Consider the following 15,062-nt stretch of genomic DNA (forward strand, 5'->3'; position numbering starts at 1 on the left):
ATTTATTTATCATCATTGGATAGACACAGTACATAGTATACTAGTTACCACAAGTACATTTTATAGTTTTTTTTTTCAGCCTGTCTTCATGTTATAATCTACCACATTGTAAAAATTTCGTTTATCATTTAAAACTAGGAATTCCCAACTGATGCACTGATGCACTGCTGCAGCATATAAATCTATTCAACGCTAGCTGGCGAATCGGTATTCCATGAACATGACTCGCAGGTTGACCATCGTTTTGGTCGTCCTCTTTGGACTGTTGGCCCTGGCATCGTCTGGGCCATCACCCGTAGATGACACCAACTCGGTCGCCATTGAAGAAGAACTTGCCAGAGCATTCCAGGTGGCCAGATCCAACGATGTAACCGACGTTGCTGGGTACAGGCAATCGAGGAACCAGGAGCAAGAAACTTCCGTAAGTTTCAAATTTATATTTTCTAGAGTTTAAATGATGATTTGAATCAATCATTTCTTTGTTATTTATTCAGGAACAAACCGAAGAAGAACCGCCACGCAAGAAAAATAAAAAATCTAAGCGCAGGAAGTGGAGGAAGAGGTTTAAAAATTTGTTTAGCAAAGGTGCAAAATGGTACCTAAAGATTAATGATCGCACGCGCCAAACCAAATAAGGCCACCAATAATCTCTAGATGATTATTCGTCGCACCGCACGAATTTTGGAACCAATTGAAACATTTTTTTTAAAATTTGCTAGTCATTTGATACCGAGTGAGTCTAAATGAACTATTGTGCTCTGTATAGTGAAATTGATTGCAATGACTATATTGCATTCATATTGCACCGGTAAATGTGGCATAAACATAATTTGGCAAATACAAAACCCAATAGCAAATCATTTGGACCCTCGTTTTTCAAACTGAATCATTAATGAATACAACTCATGTCATATTCAAATGAAAATGATTGATTAGGCTATGCAGTTTATATATAGACCAATATTTCGAAATCGACACGTGTGCAGTAAACAGGGGAAGGGAAGCTCTAGTTTGCAACTGACGATTCGATTGGCTGCTGAGAATAATCGCGGTTAACCCATAACTTCCCTTTTTCAACTTATAATCTTCATTCCCGTATTCACCGAGTTCTATTTAAAATTTAATTAACATGTACACTGATTATTATTTGAACTAAAATGTATTCAATCGGTTAACCACTTTTATTGCCACAGGAGGAAGTACCGGTTTGATTAGTGAACATTTCAGATTTGGAACCCCACCAAACATCCTTTCCATTGGCTTTCAGAACTCGATCGAATATTTGAGATTGAGACCTAATCTACCACATTACAGGAACTTAATTGATGACTGTAAATTAAGAATTCCGGATTCCTAACTGAAACATATAAAAGCTATTCAACGTGAGGTGGTGGATAGGTATTCCATGATCATGGCTCGCCAGTGGACTACCGCTTTCGTCGTCCTTTTTGGACTGTTGGCTCTGGCATCTTCCAGTCCATTATATGAAGAATACGAATCATTCGCCAACGAAGAAGAAGCTGCATTCCAAGAAGAAGTGGCCAGAGCATTTGAAGAAGAAGTGGCCAGAGCATTCGAAGAAGAAGATGTTCGAGTTTACGATGAATCCGAAGATGATGTAATGAGCCAATTGCAGGAAACCCGCGTAAGTTTGAATTTTAATTTGCTAATTAGCTTTCTTTGATTGATTCAATTCCATTTTTCAAATCAACAGCGATCTCAAGAAGGACCCCCTCGCCTCCTCAAGTCATCCAATTTCTGTTATGGTAAAAGGTCTGGCAACTACGCCGATGAGTCCAACCCTCGCGCTTTCTACATGTGCGACAAGGCCGGACAAACATTTACCATGGTAAGAAATGATTAACTGCATTCTATCATTGATATACAATTATCGTTATCCAATATTTCGATATTGAACAGAATTGCCAAGCCGGTTTGGTTTACGATCAACAATTGAACCGATGCGAATGGAACAAAAATGGAGGGGGCGGGCAATATCCGCAGCCACCTCCTCCACCACCGCCTCAAAAACAATACCAACCATACCAACCACCACCGCCACCACCGCCACCACCGCCACCACCGCCACCTCCGCCACCACCGCCACCACCGCCACCACCGCCACCGCCACCGCCACCACCGCAACAGTACCCATCGTACCCATCGGTCGGCAGTGGTTACGGCCGCAAATAGTCTCGAATGGAAAAATATTTGAAAAATTATTTGCAAACGATTTAATTATATTTGTGCATTAATGCAATATATAACCATTTATGAAACTGAACATGTGCATATTATTTCGCAAACCAAATAAGAACCGCAAGTCAAATTATAGATCTGAAAGATCAATTTCAAATTTCTTTGATTTGGAAAATGGAACAACAGCGCCACCTGTTGGACAAAATTTCAACTGCATGCGAGACGGAAAGTAAACAAACATGCACAAATGTGCAAAGGCTGAAATTTTGACGACGAGATTAATGGGCTAACTATACTTTGTATAAAATCATAGAAAAGAAATGGCGTCAGCTTTATCAACGTCGTGCGACGCAGAATTAAATGAATTGGTCACGTGTGGCGTCTGCTTGTGCGAATTCGACACAGACAATAGAAAACCAAAATTTCTTCCATGCTCACACACAATCTGCCTGTCGTGTTTAAAGGTGAGATGAAGCTAAGATTGTAGTAGAATTGCATAAAAATGCTGACACTTTTTATCAACAGGAAATCAACAGGAATTACATGGTTGCATGTCCCTTCTGTCGGAACATATCTACCCAAATACATGTTGCCAATCTTGCCAACAATTCTTATGCTCTCCAAATGCTTAAACTAAAAGAGAAGAAGCAAGAAAACACAATAAAATCTTCCCCGTTGAAGTAACATTCATCAGTTACATGCACTCTAAAAACAAATGTCAATTTTTAATCTTTTAGGGGACCTAGTTGGTGCTTCACATGTGGAACGGTGACGAAAGATACCTGCACAACACCTGATCACTCCCTGGTCAATTTGACAGCTGACACAATCAAGAACATGGAAGCCTTTATTAGTCTCAAAGAAGATTTGCAGACAATGAAGAACGAAGGAGCAAACAAATTGGCCATGGCCATTCACAAGCGACAAGAAATCAAAGAACATTTGGATTTCTTAACGAAATCCTTCAAAAGCACAATGGAAGAAATTGATGAGCTCCAAGATGAAAATAATCTCATCTTGACTCAATTGGTCTCTACTTTGGAAGGAAACGGACCGAAATCACTTCCGGCAACTGGAGACACTAAACAAGAGAATGATGATTTTTTCTTGTCAGGCCTAGAATCTTTAATGAACGATTCGTTGAGCCCGGATGACACGGCGGACGCACTTAAAGTCAAGTTGAACAAATCCATCGAAATGTTTGAAGAACAGTTCCAGGAAGCCACAGCCAAGGCTTCCGAGTACGAGTTCCAGAACAATACAAAAATCAAAATCATTTTACTGGATGAAATGGATCAACCAATTCCGACGTTTCCGTTGCTCGAAGGTGGATTCTGTTTGGCCAAAAAGAAAAAGTTGAACGCCAGCGTCCGGCAAGATTTGAATTTACTATCACATCTCGTCTTTTCGCTGTTGAGAAAACAAAAGATTAGCACAAAAGCGGAGGCTTGCGCTGTTCCCTCCGCTTCTCAGGGCACTGATCCTGTTGTATTTGCCAAATCCGCACTGGACAACACTAAAAGCGGAGTGAATAAAGCCTTGTCTTTTTTCCTCGATTCTGAATCATTTGCCTTTCCATTCGACTCTCCTCTTACATCCGGCCCTTCCGGTGAACTCAATTCCGCGATCCCGCTGCCGCTTTCCAATAAATTTATCCTCGGCCAATCCATTTTCATCTTCCGGCTGTTCCAGTCGGGTGTCTTGAAGGGCGAAATCCACATACAACCTGTTATCACCTTTCATCCGGATTTCATGAACATTTTGGGCATCAACTGTTTCAAAACTCCCAAACACTTTTGCAATTCCATCGAAAAGGTCGGGATCATTTTCTAATTAATTAATTGTCTAATTAACTTTAATTAAGTAAACAGGGAAAGGGAAGCGCTAGTTTGCAACTGACGATTCGATTGGCTGCTGAGAATAATCGTGGTTAACCCATAACTTCCCTTTTTCGACTTATAATCTTCATTCCCGTATTCACCGAGTTCTATCAAAACTAAATTAACATGTACACTGATTATTATTTGAACTAAAATGTATTCAATTGGCTAACCACTTTTATTGCCACAGGAGGAAGTATGCCGGTTTTGATTAGTGAACATTTCAGATTTGGAACCCCACCAAACATCCTTTCCATTGGCTTTCAGAACTCGATCGAATATTTGAGATTGAGACCTAATCTACCACATTACAGGAACTTAATTGATGACTGTAAATTAAGAATTCCGGATTCCTAACTGAAACATATAAAAGCTATTCAACGTGAGGTGGTGGATAGGTATTCCATGATCATGGCTCGCCAGTGGACTACCGCTTTCGTCGTCCTTTTTGGACTGTTGGCTCTGGCATCTTCCAGTCCATTATATGAAGAATACGAATCATTCGCCAACGAAGAAGAAGCTGCATTCCAAGAAGAAGTGGCCAGAGCATTTGAAGAAGAAGTGGCCAGAGCATTCGAAGAAGAAGATGTTCGAGTTTACGATGAATCCGAAGATGATGTAATGAGCCAATTGCAGGAAACCCGCGTAAGTTTGAATTTTAATTTGCTAATTAGCTTTCTTTGATTGATTCAATTCCATTTTTCAAATCAACAGCGATCTCAAGAAGGACCCCCTCGCCTCCTCAAGTCATCCAATTTCTGTTATGGTAAAAGGTCTGGCAACTACGCCGATGAGTCCAACCCTCGCGCTTTCTACATGTGCGACAAGGCCGGACAAACATTTACCATGGTAAGAAATGATTAACTGCATTCTATCATTGATATACAATTATCGTTATCCAATATTTCGATATTGAACAGAATTGCCAAGCCGGTTTGGTTTACGATCAACAATTGAACCGATGCGAATGGAACAAAAATGGAGGGGGCGGGCAATATCCGCAACCACCTCCTCCACCACCGCCGCAACAACAATACCAACCATACCAGCCACCACCGCCACCCCCACCGCCGCCACCACCGCCGCCACCACCGCCACCACCACCGCCACCACCACCACCACCACCACCACCGCCACCACCGCCACCACCGCAACAAGCGTACCCATCGTACCCATCGGTCGGCAGTGGATACCAACCGCAACAACTGCGGCGATGGGTATCTCCATGGACCATGCCATGCCTTAAGCCCGGGGTTAGGTTAGGATGCTGGAATAGAAACAGGCTGCAAATAGGCCGCAAATAGTCTCGAATGGAAAAATGTTTGAAAAATTATTTGCAAACGATTTAATTATATTTGTGCATTAATGCAATATATAACCATTTATGAAACTGTACATGTGGATATTATTTCACAAACTATATAAGAACCAAGTCAAATTGGAAGATGAATTTCTAATTAATTTCTTTGATTTGAAAAATGAAACAACAGCGCCACCAGTTGGACAAAATTCCAACTGCATGCGAGACGGAAAGTAAACAAACATGCACAAATGTGCAAAGGCTGAAATTTTGACGACGAGATTAATGGGCTAACTATACTTTGTATAAAATCATAGAAAAGAAATGGCGTCAGCTTTATCAACGTCGTGCGACGCAGAGTTAAATGAATTGGTCACGTGTGGCGTCTGCTTGTGCGAATTCGACACAGACAATAGAAAACCAAAATTTCTTCCATGCTCACACACAATCTGTTTGTCGTGTTTAAAGGTGAGATGAAGCTAAGATTGTAGTAGAATTGCATAGAAATGCTGACACTTTTTATCAACAGGAAATCAACAGGAATTACATGGTTGCATGTCCCTTCTGTCGAAACATATCTACACAAATACATGTTGCTAATCTTGCCAACAATTCTTATGCTCTCCAAATGCTTAAACTAAAAGAGAAGAAGCAAGAAAACACAATTAAACCTGCCCCATTGAAGTAACATCCATCAGTTACATGCACTCTTAAAACAAATGTCAATTTTTAATCTTTTAGGGGACCTAGTTGGTGCTTCACATGTGGAACAGTGACGAAAGATACCTGCACAACACCTGATCACTCCTTGGTCAATTTGACAGCTGACACAATCAAGAACATGGAAGCCTTTATTAGTCTCAAAGAAGATTTGCAGACAATGAAGAACGAAGGAGCAAACAAATTGGCCATGGCCATTCACAAGCGACAAGAAATCAAAGAACATTTGGATTTCTTAACGAAATCCTTCAAAGCCACAATGGAAGAAATTGATGAGCTTCAAGATGAAAATAATCTCATCTTGACTCAATTGGTCTCTACTTTGGAAGGAAACGGACCGAAATCACTTCCGGCAACTGGAGACACTAAACAAGAGATTGAAGATTTTTTCTTGTCAGGCCTAGAATCTTTAATGAACGATTCGTTGAGCCCGGATGACACGGCGGACGCACTTAAAGTCAAGTTAAACAAATCCATCGAAATGTTTGAAGAACAGTTCCAGGAAGCCACAGCCAAGGCTTCCGAGTACGAGTTCCAGAACAATACAAAAATCAAAATCATTTTACTGGATGAAATGGATCAACCAATTCCGACGTTTCCGTTGCTCGAAGGTGGATTCTGTTTGGCCAAAAAGAAAAAGTTGAACGCCAGCGTCCGGCAAGATTTGAATTTACTATCACATCTTGTCTTTTCGCTGTTGAGAAAACAAAAGATTAGCACAAAAGCGGAGGCTTGCGCTGTTCCCTCCGCTTCTCAGGGCACTGATCCTGTTGTATTTGCCAAATCCGCACTGGACAACACTAAAAGCGGAGTGAATAAAGCCTTGTCTTTTTTCCTCGATTCGGAATCATTTGCCTTTCCATTCGACTCTCCTTTTACATCCGGCCCTTCCGGTGAACTAAATTCTGCGATCCCGCTGCCACTTTCCAATAAATTTATCCTCGGCCAATCCATTTTCATCTTCCGGCTGTTCCAGTCAGGTGCCTTGAAGGGCGAAATCCACATACAACCTGTTATCACCTTTCATCCGGATTTCATGAACATTTTGGGCATCAACTGTTTCAAAACTCCCAAACACTTTTGCAATTCCATCGAAAAGGTTGGTAGCATAATTTTCTAATTAACTTAAATTATTGTTCATAATTAAATTCTCGATTTGTGAAGGCCGTCTCGGGAGTGTTTGTCTTGTTCCCGATGGCCCGCTCACAATTTCAACCCGTTTTACCGGACATGGTGGCCAAATTCCCTGGACATTTGCCTAGCAACGAGATGGCGTGTAGCTTGGGTGATGTCGGCGTCAACACGATTTCCACCTGTGATAATGCCGTCACTGGCTGGAGCTTCCTGTTCCCTCTGGAAAATTACAGAGATCCCAAATTCGCCATGCACTTGAAGACGTTGCCATCAGCCCGTCTATTCGGCAAAGTCCTTCACCTGAACATGCTCGACGCAATAGGTCAGCTGTGCGGTACCAGCAGGTCCGGTAGGACGGGCTACTCTGTAACTTTGGAATCGAGATAAATCCTTTTTATTTCATTTCATACTAATTTTTCTTAATACCTTTTTATTTTTAAATTTCATTACGAATTAACAGAAGTTAAAATAGAAAATTGCAATAAACGTTAATTTGATCATTTCAAATGGTTTACCCATTATCTTTGGGGTTAAAACAAGGATATGTGAATAGCCACAAATCGGATGTATTGGTCGTGATTTCAATTAATCTTTAAGCCTCAAATTTCCCCCTGTTGGTTCGCCACTTCCCTTTTATGTGTTTTGTTTTAGGAAGGTGATTACTTGGAATTTCCTGTCACGTGCCTTGACTGCCTTCAATGTTAACCAACACCTTCCTTAGCTCTTCCAAGTATATTGAATTGTAAATTCTAGTGAGACGGAGGTCGATCAACATGGCGGGCGTTCCAATTAAATTCAAATTTTCTCTATTCACCTTGGCCGTCCTCTTTGGACTTTTGGCTCTAAGTTCTTCAAGCGAATTCTACGATGAAGAACGAGACGATGTAAGTTTTTTACATTTCTAAATAAGAATTAACGAGTTAAATTAATGTTTTTTGAAAAAATAGCGATCCGCCGAGTTGGAGGAAGATTCCCGACAGTACTACGTGTACGGGCAGAGACCGGTACAACAGGTCCACCATAATCACTACGGACAGTACCACTATCCACAACCCGTAAGGCCGGTGGCTCCGCAATTGCCCGTATGCGGTAATCACCCTCAATGCAAATCGTGTAAAGCTCCGACTGTTCCGAATTACCAACCCAAGTCTCCATCTGTCCGCTCTACCCGTCAAACAAGTTTCGTAGAAGAGGAGAGCCAGATTGAAGAATTCGTAAGTCCCTTCTAATTATTCTAATTGTTATTAAAAGTAATCGCAATTTTGGTTTTAATAGCGTTCCGAGGAAGATTATGAAACGCGTTATTACCAGCAGCCGGTGAAGCAGCATTACTACCAAACCACCAAGCAGTATTATTACCAAACCACCCAGCCACCTCGCCGTCAGTGTAACGCAGTTTGCAAACCACCAGTTCCGGTCACAACTCAAAAGCCCTACGTCCAACAAACACAGGCCTATCCACAATACCAGCAGCCGCAATATCCACAATACCAGCAGCCGCAATATCCACAATACCAACAGCCGCCATATCAATACCGGCCATATGGTCGCTAATCGTTCCATCATTTCTAAATCATTCTAATCACACCACCAAATTATTATTATTAAAATGCATTTCATTGTGTAAATGATAATTGGTTTGTGATTATTTGATAGCGATTGTTCCAGACGGAATCCAATAAAAAACCGCAAGTAGAATTAGAACAATGTACGGTAAACTATTGCATATAACCACAAAGAACTTATCTCGATTTCTAATGAGACATTTATTGGTAATGTCGTTTCCTGTTTTCACCACTTCCCATTCAATTGAATAGGAAATGAGAACAAGATTAATTCCCTGTTTTTAACCACACGGTTAACCCCAAAAAGGTTCCCTTTTAATTAAATAGTTTAGATTTCATTGATACAGGTTAAGACTCACATCAGTCAAGCTGTGGAATCACCATGGCTCGCACTTCAATTTTCAAACTAGCGGTCGTTTTGTTTGGACTTTTGACTGCAGATGCCTCAAGCGAATTTGACGATGAAGATTTATTGAGCCAGCTTGAAGACAATGTAAGTTTATAGATTGATCAGATTATAAAATTGTTTCATTTATTTTTATTTTTGAATAATTTAACTATAGCCATTTGAGGACTTTGAGTTAAGGAATTATGGAAACCCACAGTGGTGGAATGGTTTCTGTGCCGGTAAAAGAGACGGCAACTACGTCAATCCTGCAGATCCTCATTCGTTTTACCAATGCCATCAAAACGGTGTGACTTTATTGCGGGTAAGTCATAGATGATGTACTAAAATAATGTAAAAATGAATGTTAATTCAACACATTTTCTTTAGCATTGCGACCCGAGAACCGTTTACGATCCTCCTCCAAGGGATCGCTGCGAATGGCCGCATCTAGTTCAAGGATGCAACGGTCGCTACGGAAATTGTCGTAACAAGGAACCCATCATGGTGTTACCGTTACCGAAAACTATTCTTTTACCAATTCTGCCTCCTCCGCCGGATTACCAAAGATATGGCCAATGCAGTAATCGCCCTCAATGCCAATCGTGCAAACCGCCAACTGTACCGTACTACCAACCGCGAGTTTCGCTCCATCGCAGTGCAAGAGAGACGATTCAATCCCAAGAAAATGTGAGTCTATTTCATAGTTAGCCGAGCTATAGGTTTACGTTCTTTACTTAACAAAATTTTCATGTGACAGGTGGATGAATCCGAGTTGGACTTGCGATATTCTGCGAATAGTTTCTGTGCTGGTAAAAAGGACGGCAATTACATCAATCCTAGCAATCCTTTCTCGCTTTATCAGTGTCATCAAAATGGCAAGCTCTACGAACTGGTAAAGATTTCTTCCGTATTTAGAATGAATTAAAAACATGAATTTATTTAACATCGATTGTTTCGTAGCCTTGTCAGGGGGGAACTGTTTATGATCCTCCTCCGGCGGATCGTTGTGAATGGCCGAATCAAGTGAAAGGATGCAACGGTGGTTATGGAAGAGGATGCGTTTATGCGCCGATTAGAGTGCCAGTAACGACCGCACCCTCTCCTCGTCAATGCAATGCCATATGCACCCCACATGTGACTCAATCACCGGCACACTATATTAATAAATATCAACAGTACGGTCGATAAGGTGGCTTGTCCAAATGTTTGTGCATGGTTCATTTCGATTTTATTTTTAAATTTGTCCTAAATTTGTTGAACTAAAATGCTAAAAATGTTTTGTTATGGTCCCGCTTTAAATTTTCCCGGGTCGATAACAACGCCATCTAGCGGTAAAATTGTGAACGTCTAATTGGAAAATTTCACAATTTAATAAAGTAAACAAACAAAAATGTTATGGCGATTTTCCATTTTTAAAAGTTAAGAAGACTTTAAATTGACGGTCACACTCAGTTTGCCTTCTCTGTTTTTGGAGGTGAGATACTACCTGTTGAATATCTGTTAACCAACAATGTATTTTCCCATATCACTTGATTGCGCTGTGGCTAAACGGATGGGTGAAAATACGGATCAAAGTCAAAATGAACGGGTTCATTTGGGTTGATTGTCGTATTGGTACCGTTTGATCCGGTGCTGCTGACGACGCATTGGGTTTTATTTTGATAAAAGTCTTCAATAGCCACGTGAGACTGATTCATTAAACTGCCCGAAGAAGTCAGCCATGAAACAAAAAGACGGAGATTGCAGGGTCGGGATAAGTCGGGGCATTCCATCGAGAAGACGCTGTTGGAAGAATAAATGGCATATATCCTATTATATTATACATCAGTTGAAAATTATAAATAATTATTAAAAATGTAATAATAACCTGGTCGATTTGGAAGAAAAATGAAGAGTGATGTTCGTTTTTTCTGTACAAATACCGATGTAATAAACGTCATCAGACGTCATTATAGGCGTCGTTTGCATAGCAGCCAATAACGAAAGAATTGAATTCCCGGAAATGACCACACCCGGCCCATTAAAAAAACGAGGAAATCTAGTCCATGGCCACTCCTCGTATGACATCAAATGTTTTCCTTCTGATCAAAAATCCGTCGTTAGGCTTATTTTCCTGAAATACATATTGAATAACTATAATAGCTACTGTTTTCTATAATATTTACCGCGGTCAGGAATGTAGTCTCTACCGTAACCAATGTAGGAACCGAACAACGATTGATTGATGGACAGTTGAACCTTCTGCTCGTTAACGAAATGAGCTAGATTGCGCACATTGACGTAGACATCGTCGTCCACCTTCAGTAGAAAATCAATTTGTGCGCAGTATCTGTGCAGCCAATTGAAAAGGCCAGCCACTTTGACAGCCAATCTATAGTAGATGTCAGGGATTTCAATTTGAAGGATGTCTTTGTGAGTTTTGCTTTCTTCTTCGATTTTGATTTGCGTTACATTTTTGTCGGCCAATCCTAAAATGAAAGCGAATCCGGTAATGTTCATCAATAATTTATTTTGGGTGCTGTGATTGTCGAGATTGAAATGAGTTCGCCACGTCTGTCGGATTATGTTTCGCTTCTCGAAATTATCCGGGGCCGATACGACAGCGATAAAAACACTTGGATAATCTGTTTTCACTTTTTGACACGGCGAAATGGTGATGGGATACCGAAACGACGTAAAATTATTAATCACGGGACCGTATTCCGGTTTGAGTGGTTCGATTCCGGCCAATGGCAACATGCCTAGGCGTGCCACCGTGTACCGGGTGTAGTTTTCCGCTCCTGGGTAGGGCGTGTTCCGCAAATGTGTCGCCATGTAATTGAATAACTTTCGATCGAGTGAAACTGTAGTTGAAGCGTTGTTGTTGGCTTTTATAAGAATTTCCTTTTCTTTCTCATTTTGCAATGTTTTTTTCAGGCTTAGTATCTCGTTTTGGCAAACATTTATTTTCCCTTCTAGAATTTGTTTCTCTTGGTATAGAAAATCGATCGTTTTATTCAGATACTTGTTGTCACATGAAAGTTTGACAGTATCATTGTTGCTGCCATCTGCCATCACATTCCTAATAGATTGGAACCTCTAAATGGTAGTATATCCAAGTAGAAATATTATGTCAAAGTGATTACAAGATATAATGTCGTCACGATAAAGACGTGCTGTAGATAACAGCTTCATATAGGATATACCTGCTCATAAAACATGTTGGAATAACATATGAAGTAGAAAACGCTGGTGGCGATTAATAACACCAATACGACGACACTGCTAGCGGTGGATAATTGCGGGATCAACCGTCGGATTTTGGTCAGACTATTCAAATTCATGATGGGTGTATGTTATATTAGTCGTTGCTGTGCGCGACTAATATCAGTGCTGGGGATAGATTTTCAAAAACAAATTTGGGTATAGTTTTTAAATCTTTAGTTTTAGTGTGGGAACCAGCGACCAAATATAATAAAATTCGAAATATATTAACGAGTCATAATCGGACTAAACACACAAAGACACCACTACTCCAACCGATCTCATATATAAACGACGAAAATGTCAAATATAAATAACTATGGACTCATAATATAAAAGGCAACCATATTTCACTCATTTCTTTGATAAGAAATTAAGAATAGATACAAATAAACAAATTTGAAAAACCAGAATGTAAATTTCTCTAAATGGAAAACTATAAAATTTAAACCCTTTTTAACATGTAAAACCAAAAAAGCGCAAACATCACTATTTTATTAGCAATGAGATTCTTACCTTTCAAGACCGAAGCCATCAGAATACTATATTCACTATAATGTGAGTAGTAGCCCAATTCGATTCGCTTCATGTACAGATTGCGTCATTGCACAGGTGTGGGGTGGAGTCAAAAGATCAGGTAGTTTATAGTTCTTTATTATAACGTGTTGCTATGTAATTGGCTCAATAAATTTAATACTGTGAAATTAATACTGTGAAACACAAGACAATATGACGATAAGATTAATAATCCCCTTTTGGAAATAACGATGAAAATCATAGACATACATTGGCCTAATATAAGATAGAAAAGTAAGCTTATCAGGGGCCGTATTCTAGCCTTGACTTAAGCGCGGAATTTTTTCTTATCTTACTGTTTTTGACTTAAAAATCCAATTTATGCTTGGATTTTCCTAAAACCGTATTCTAGCTTTTCTCAGCTCACCTTTTTTTCTTAAGATTTTTTTTGAACTTGTCTTTTTAGTCTTAAGTTAGCAAATTTTTGTAAGCCAACTATTTGTTGGATTACAGCGGTTATTTTCTTACAATTTTGTGCTAAAGCTATTGCTTACAGCTATTGTTGTTCTAGTTTTTAGTATTTTCAAGTGTTAATTCCCTATATTTCCCTAAACATTGCTCGTAAGTACTAACTCTAACTATAGAACAAAGTTTGCAAAGTGCTAAAATAATTAAAGTAAATCAATTTCATGTTAGTTATGTGTTATGGTTTATTGAAATACATCTTTTTTACATACACACTCTTATCAACTTGAAATTTCACTGCGTCACTAAATCTTAGATTTTAGAACTGTCTTGAAGAGCCAGCTTTTGTTTTGCCATGGAGCGATAAAATTTTTTAAATGCAATGGCCTTAGTTTCACTGTTCTGTGAGCCACCACCTACCAAAAAAATAAGTTAACGTAATGTTGTAATACCTGTCTTTGTTACCCTTCGCATGGATTCAGCAATACTTGGGTTACCTATTAATATGCTGTGATATTATCACTTTTTTGTATCCGGTATTCAAAACAATGAATAAAACATAGTCCTAGACCAATTACAAGCCATAATTAAGTTTAATTTATAGTAATTAAAAACACAATTCTAGTTACCTATCTTGCGATTCATTCTACAACTAAATATTTTGGTCATAACAGCTTTTTCTTTTGCTGCTGAGGCAATAATTCACGTTATTTGTTCACTGGAACAATAAAACACTTATTAAAGTTCAAATTTTTTATTAATTTGCATAAAAAAGTCTTGTTTACTTTCAAACAAAATTCTAGCAGACTTTGAAAATTTCCTTAAGTAAGCTAAACAGCATCTATTATTGTACGCAATGTCATGAAACGACTTATCTTATTGGCTGCGATACGCCCCGCCCTCTAAGACAATAAAAAATTCTATGCTTGAAAAATCTGAATAAAAGTAAGAAAATTTAAGCTAGAATACGTGTTTATTGAAAAGACGAACTTACATTTTTTCCTAGCTTACGTGAGAAAATTTTTTAAGAAATTTTAGTAAGTTTAAGACCAGAATTTAAGCCAAGGCTAGAATACGACCCCAGCTCGCCGCGAAGGGATAGTCGTAAGCCAGTTGAAAACTGTCTTATATGAAAAATTCAGGGCCTATTGTTAAGTCGGACTTATTTACGATTCACAATTTTCTTCAAATGTTTTGGCCTAAAAACGGGATTTTTCTTTCACAGTTCAATATCCTTGCAAGTTATTTACGTTTAGTTTGCTCAACTCATATTTTCGAATTTTTACACACAAAGTTCAATAATTCAATCTAAAAATAACCATCTTTTAGTCAAATAACTGCAAAATATAAATGAAATCTGGTTATTGCGTCATGGTTGGGACATTAATTATTGCGTCATGGTTGGGACATTAATTATTGCGTCATAACGGCGATGCTTTGGACATCTGGTGGTGATTTATTTCGACCTAAAGTGAAAAAGCTGTAGTTCAACCGCCAGATGTCACTAGTCGCTATGCAATGTTTATAGCAACTTTTCATTAATTACGGGAGAACTAATTAAGCAAATGAAATTATTTTTGTTCTGGTCGCATCGCATATTTTTTGTCTAAATTTTAAGACCAAAAAGTCCAAAATCTGTCGTGAAACACTCG

General features: G+C 39.2%; 7 protein-coding genes and 1 long non-coding RNA gene across 13 annotated transcripts; 6 read left to right on the forward strand and 2 right to left on the reverse strand.

The window, feature by feature from the left end:
* Positions 1-143: 143 nt before the first annotated feature.
* On the forward strand, positions 144-860 carry LOC124326652. The gene is made up of 2 exons (XM_046785575.1): positions 144-421; positions 495-860. The coding sequence occupies exons 1-2, from the start codon at positions 215-217 to the stop codon at positions 633-635; spliced, it is 348 nt and encodes a 115-aa protein (XP_046641531.1). The 5' UTR covers positions 144-214; the 3' UTR covers positions 636-860.
* A 519-nt stretch (positions 861-1,379) lies between these two features.
* Positions 1,380-2,284, forward strand: LOC124326520 (neural Wiskott-Aldrich syndrome protein-like). Its single transcript, XM_046785416.1, has 3 exons — positions 1,380-1,645; positions 1,715-1,849; positions 1,921-2,284. Exons 1-3 carry the CDS (start codon positions 1,406-1,408, stop codon positions 2,191-2,193), a joined length of 648 nt encoding a protein of 215 aa, XP_046641372.1. The 5' UTR covers positions 1,380-1,405; the 3' UTR covers positions 2,194-2,284.
* A 144-nt stretch (positions 2,285-2,428) lies between these two features.
* LOC124326181 (tripartite motif-containing protein 2-like) lies at positions 2,429-4,589 on the forward strand. 2 transcript variants are annotated; one of them, XR_006915517.1, is made up of 5 exons: positions 2,429-2,663; positions 2,725-2,879; positions 2,937-4,014; positions 4,071-4,207; positions 4,270-4,589. XR_006915517.1 is itself a non-coding variant. In XM_046784870.1 (4 exons), the coding sequence occupies exons 1-4, from the start codon at positions 2,520-2,522 to the stop codon at positions 4,288-4,290; spliced, it is 1,398 nt and encodes a 465-aa protein (XP_046640826.1). In that variant the 5' UTR covers positions 2,429-2,519; the 3' UTR covers positions 4,291-4,589. The 2 variants fall into 2 exon arrangements, 1 of the variants encoding a protein (XP_046640826.1); XM_046784870.1 differs by lacking the exon at positions 4,071-4,207.
* On the forward strand, positions 4,458-5,472 carry LOC124326459 (neural Wiskott-Aldrich syndrome protein-like). 2 transcript variants are annotated; one of them, XM_046785304.1, is made up of 4 exons: positions 4,460-4,724; positions 4,794-4,928; positions 5,000-5,272; positions 5,372-5,472. In XM_046785304.1, the coding sequence occupies exons 1-4, from the start codon at positions 4,485-4,487 to the stop codon at positions 5,381-5,383; spliced, it is 660 nt and encodes a 219-aa protein (XP_046641260.1). In that variant the 5' UTR covers positions 4,460-4,484; the 3' UTR covers positions 5,384-5,472. The 2 variants fall into 2 exon arrangements, with proteins under 2 accessions (XP_046641259.1, XP_046641260.1); XM_046785303.1 differs by having other exon boundaries at positions 4,458-4,724; positions 5,000-5,472.
* A 123-nt stretch (positions 5,473-5,595) lies between these two features.
* Positions 5,596-10,577, forward strand: LOC124326112. 2 transcript variants are annotated; one of them, XM_046784753.1, is made up of 7 exons: positions 7,699-8,117; positions 8,181-8,447; positions 8,509-9,291; positions 9,362-9,508; positions 9,574-9,873; positions 9,944-10,078; positions 10,147-10,577. In XM_046784753.1, exons 3-7 carry the CDS (start codon positions 9,181-9,183, stop codon positions 10,372-10,374), a joined length of 921 nt encoding a protein of 306 aa, XP_046640709.1. In that variant the 5' UTR covers positions 7,699-8,117; positions 8,181-8,447; positions 8,509-9,180; the 3' UTR covers positions 10,375-10,577. The 2 variants fall into 2 exon arrangements, with proteins under 2 accessions (XP_046640708.1, XP_046640709.1); XM_046784752.1 differs by lacking the exons at positions 9,362-9,508; positions 9,574-9,873; positions 9,944-10,078; positions 10,147-10,577 and adding exons at positions 5,596-5,847; positions 5,909-6,063; positions 6,121-7,198 and having other exon boundaries at positions 7,264-8,117; positions 8,509-8,937.
* Positions 8,007-8,787, forward strand: LOC124327787 (vacuolar protein sorting-associated protein 27-like). The gene is made up of 3 exons (XM_046786784.1): positions 8,007-8,117; positions 8,181-8,447; positions 8,509-8,787. Exons 1-3 carry the CDS (start codon positions 8,007-8,009, stop codon positions 8,785-8,787), a joined length of 657 nt encoding a protein of 218 aa, XP_046642740.1.
* A 103-nt stretch (positions 10,578-10,680) lies between the features above and the next one.
* On the reverse strand, positions 10,681-12,803 carry LOC124326157 (lactosylceramide 1,3-N-acetyl-beta-D-glucosaminyltransferase-like). 3 transcript variants are annotated; one of them, XM_046784827.1, is made up of 4 exons: positions 12,372-12,803; positions 11,352-12,264; positions 11,054-11,264; positions 10,681-10,995 (listed from the first exon to the last, which is right to left on the reverse strand). In XM_046784827.1, exons 1-4 carry the CDS (start codon positions 12,507-12,509, stop codon positions 10,731-10,733), a joined length of 1,527 nt encoding a protein of 508 aa, XP_046640783.1. In that variant the 5' UTR covers positions 12,510-12,803; the 3' UTR covers positions 10,681-10,730. The 3 variants fall into 3 exon arrangements, with proteins under 3 accessions (XP_046640783.1, XP_046640782.1, XP_046640784.1); XM_046784826.1 differs by having other exon boundaries at positions 11,054-11,267; positions 12,372-12,798; XM_046784828.1 differs by having other exon boundaries at positions 10,681-10,968; positions 11,054-11,267; positions 12,372-12,792.
* Positions 12,804-13,637: 834 nt separating this feature from the next.
* Positions 13,638-14,253, reverse strand: LOC124326806. Its single transcript, XR_006915853.1, has 2 exons — positions 14,040-14,253; positions 13,638-13,975 (listed from the first exon to the last, which is right to left on the reverse strand). It is a non-coding gene; the product is annotated as an uncharacterized LOC124326806 (long non-coding RNA).
* Positions 14,254-15,062: the final 809 nt, after the last annotated feature.

Source organism: Daphnia pulicaria, chromosome 2 (assembly GCF_021234035.1).
Source record: "Daphnia pulicaria isolate SC F1-1A chromosome 2, SC_F0-13Bv2, whole genome shotgun sequence".
NCBI classification, from domain to species: Eukaryota; Metazoa; Arthropoda; class Branchiopoda; order Diplostraca; family Daphniidae; genus Daphnia; species Daphnia pulicaria.

What these genes read in the sequence shown, in the direction of transcription:
- LOC124326652 (XM_046785575.1), top strand. Translation starts at nt 215, where the DNA reads ATGAACATGACTCGCAGGTTGACCATCGTTTTGGTCGTCCTCTTTGGA. An exon ending in ACCAGGAGCAAGAAACTTCC is followed by an intron (nt 422 to 494) that starts GTAAGTTTCAAA and finishes TTATTTATTCAG; the next exon opens with GAACAAACCGAAGAAGAACC.
- LOC124326520 (XM_046785416.1), top strand. Translation starts at nt 1,406, where the DNA reads ATGATCATGGCTCGCCAGTGGACTACCGCTTTCGTCGTCCTTTTTGGA. An exon ending in GCCAATTGCAGGAAACCCGC is followed by an intron (nt 1,646 to 1,714) that starts GTAAGTTTGAAT and finishes TCAAATCAACAG; the next exon opens with CGATCTCAAGAAGGACCCCC. An exon ending in CCGGACAAACATTTACCATG is followed by an intron (nt 1,850 to 1,920) that starts GTAAGAAATGAT and finishes GATATTGAACAG; the next exon opens with AATTGCCAAGCCGGTTTGGT.
- LOC124326181 (XM_046784870.1), top strand. Translation starts at nt 2,520, where the DNA reads ATGGCGTCAGCTTTATCAACGTCGTGCGACGCAGAATTAAATGAATTG. An exon ending in ATAAAATCTTCCCCGTTGAA is followed by an intron (nt 2,880 to 2,936) that starts GTAACATTCATC and finishes TTAATCTTTTAG; the next exon opens with GGGACCTAGTTGGTGCTTCA. An exon ending in TTTGCAATTCCATCGAAAAG is followed by an intron (nt 4,015 to 4,269) that starts GTCGGGATCATT and finishes TTATTGCCACAG; the next exon opens with GAGGAAGTATGCCGGTTTTG.
- LOC124326459 (XM_046785303.1), top strand. Translation starts at nt 4,485, where the DNA reads ATGATCATGGCTCGCCAGTGGACTACCGCTTTCGTCGTCCTTTTTGGA. An exon ending in GCCAATTGCAGGAAACCCGC is followed by an intron (nt 4,725 to 4,793) that starts GTAAGTTTGAAT and finishes TCAAATCAACAG; the next exon opens with CGATCTCAAGAAGGACCCCC. An exon ending in CCGGACAAACATTTACCATG is followed by an intron (nt 4,929 to 4,999) that starts GTAAGAAATGAT and finishes GATATTGAACAG; the next exon opens with AATTGCCAAGCCGGTTTGGT.
- LOC124326112 (XM_046784752.1), top strand. Translation starts at nt 5,704, where the DNA reads ATGGCGTCAGCTTTATCAACGTCGTGCGACGCAGAGTTAAATGAATTG. An exon ending in TCTGTTTGTCGTGTTTAAAG is followed by an intron (nt 5,848 to 5,908) that starts GTGAGATGAAGC and finishes TTTTATCAACAG; the next exon opens with GAAATCAACAGGAATTACAT. An exon ending in TTTGCAATTCCATCGAAAAG is followed by an intron (nt 7,199 to 7,263) that starts GTTGGTAGCATA and finishes CGATTTGTGAAG; the next exon opens with GCCGTCTCGGGAGTGTTTGT.
- LOC124327787 (XM_046786784.1), top strand. Translation starts at nt 8,007, where the DNA reads ATGGCGGGCGTTCCAATTAAATTCAAATTTTCTCTATTCACCTTGGCC. An exon ending in ACGATGAAGAACGAGACGAT is followed by an intron (nt 8,118 to 8,180) that starts GTAAGTTTTTTA and finishes TTGAAAAAATAG; the next exon opens with CGATCCGCCGAGTTGGAGGA. An exon ending in AGAGCCAGATTGAAGAATTC is followed by an intron (nt 8,448 to 8,508) that starts GTAAGTCCCTTC and finishes TGGTTTTAATAG; the next exon opens with CGTTCCGAGGAAGATTATGA.
- LOC124326157 (XM_046784826.1), bottom strand. Translation starts at nt 12,509, where the DNA reads ATGAATTTGAATAGTCTGACCAAAATCCGACGGTTGATCCCGCAATTA. An exon ending in CCAACATGTTTTATGAGCAG is followed by an intron (nt 12,265 to 12,371) that starts GTATATCCTATA and finishes ACTACCATTTAG; the next exon opens with AGGTTCCAATCTATTAGGAA. An exon ending in TTTTCTTCCAAATCGACCAG is followed by an intron (nt 10,996 to 11,053) that starts GTTATTATTACA and finishes ATAATATAATAG; the next exon opens with GATATATGCCATTTATTCTT.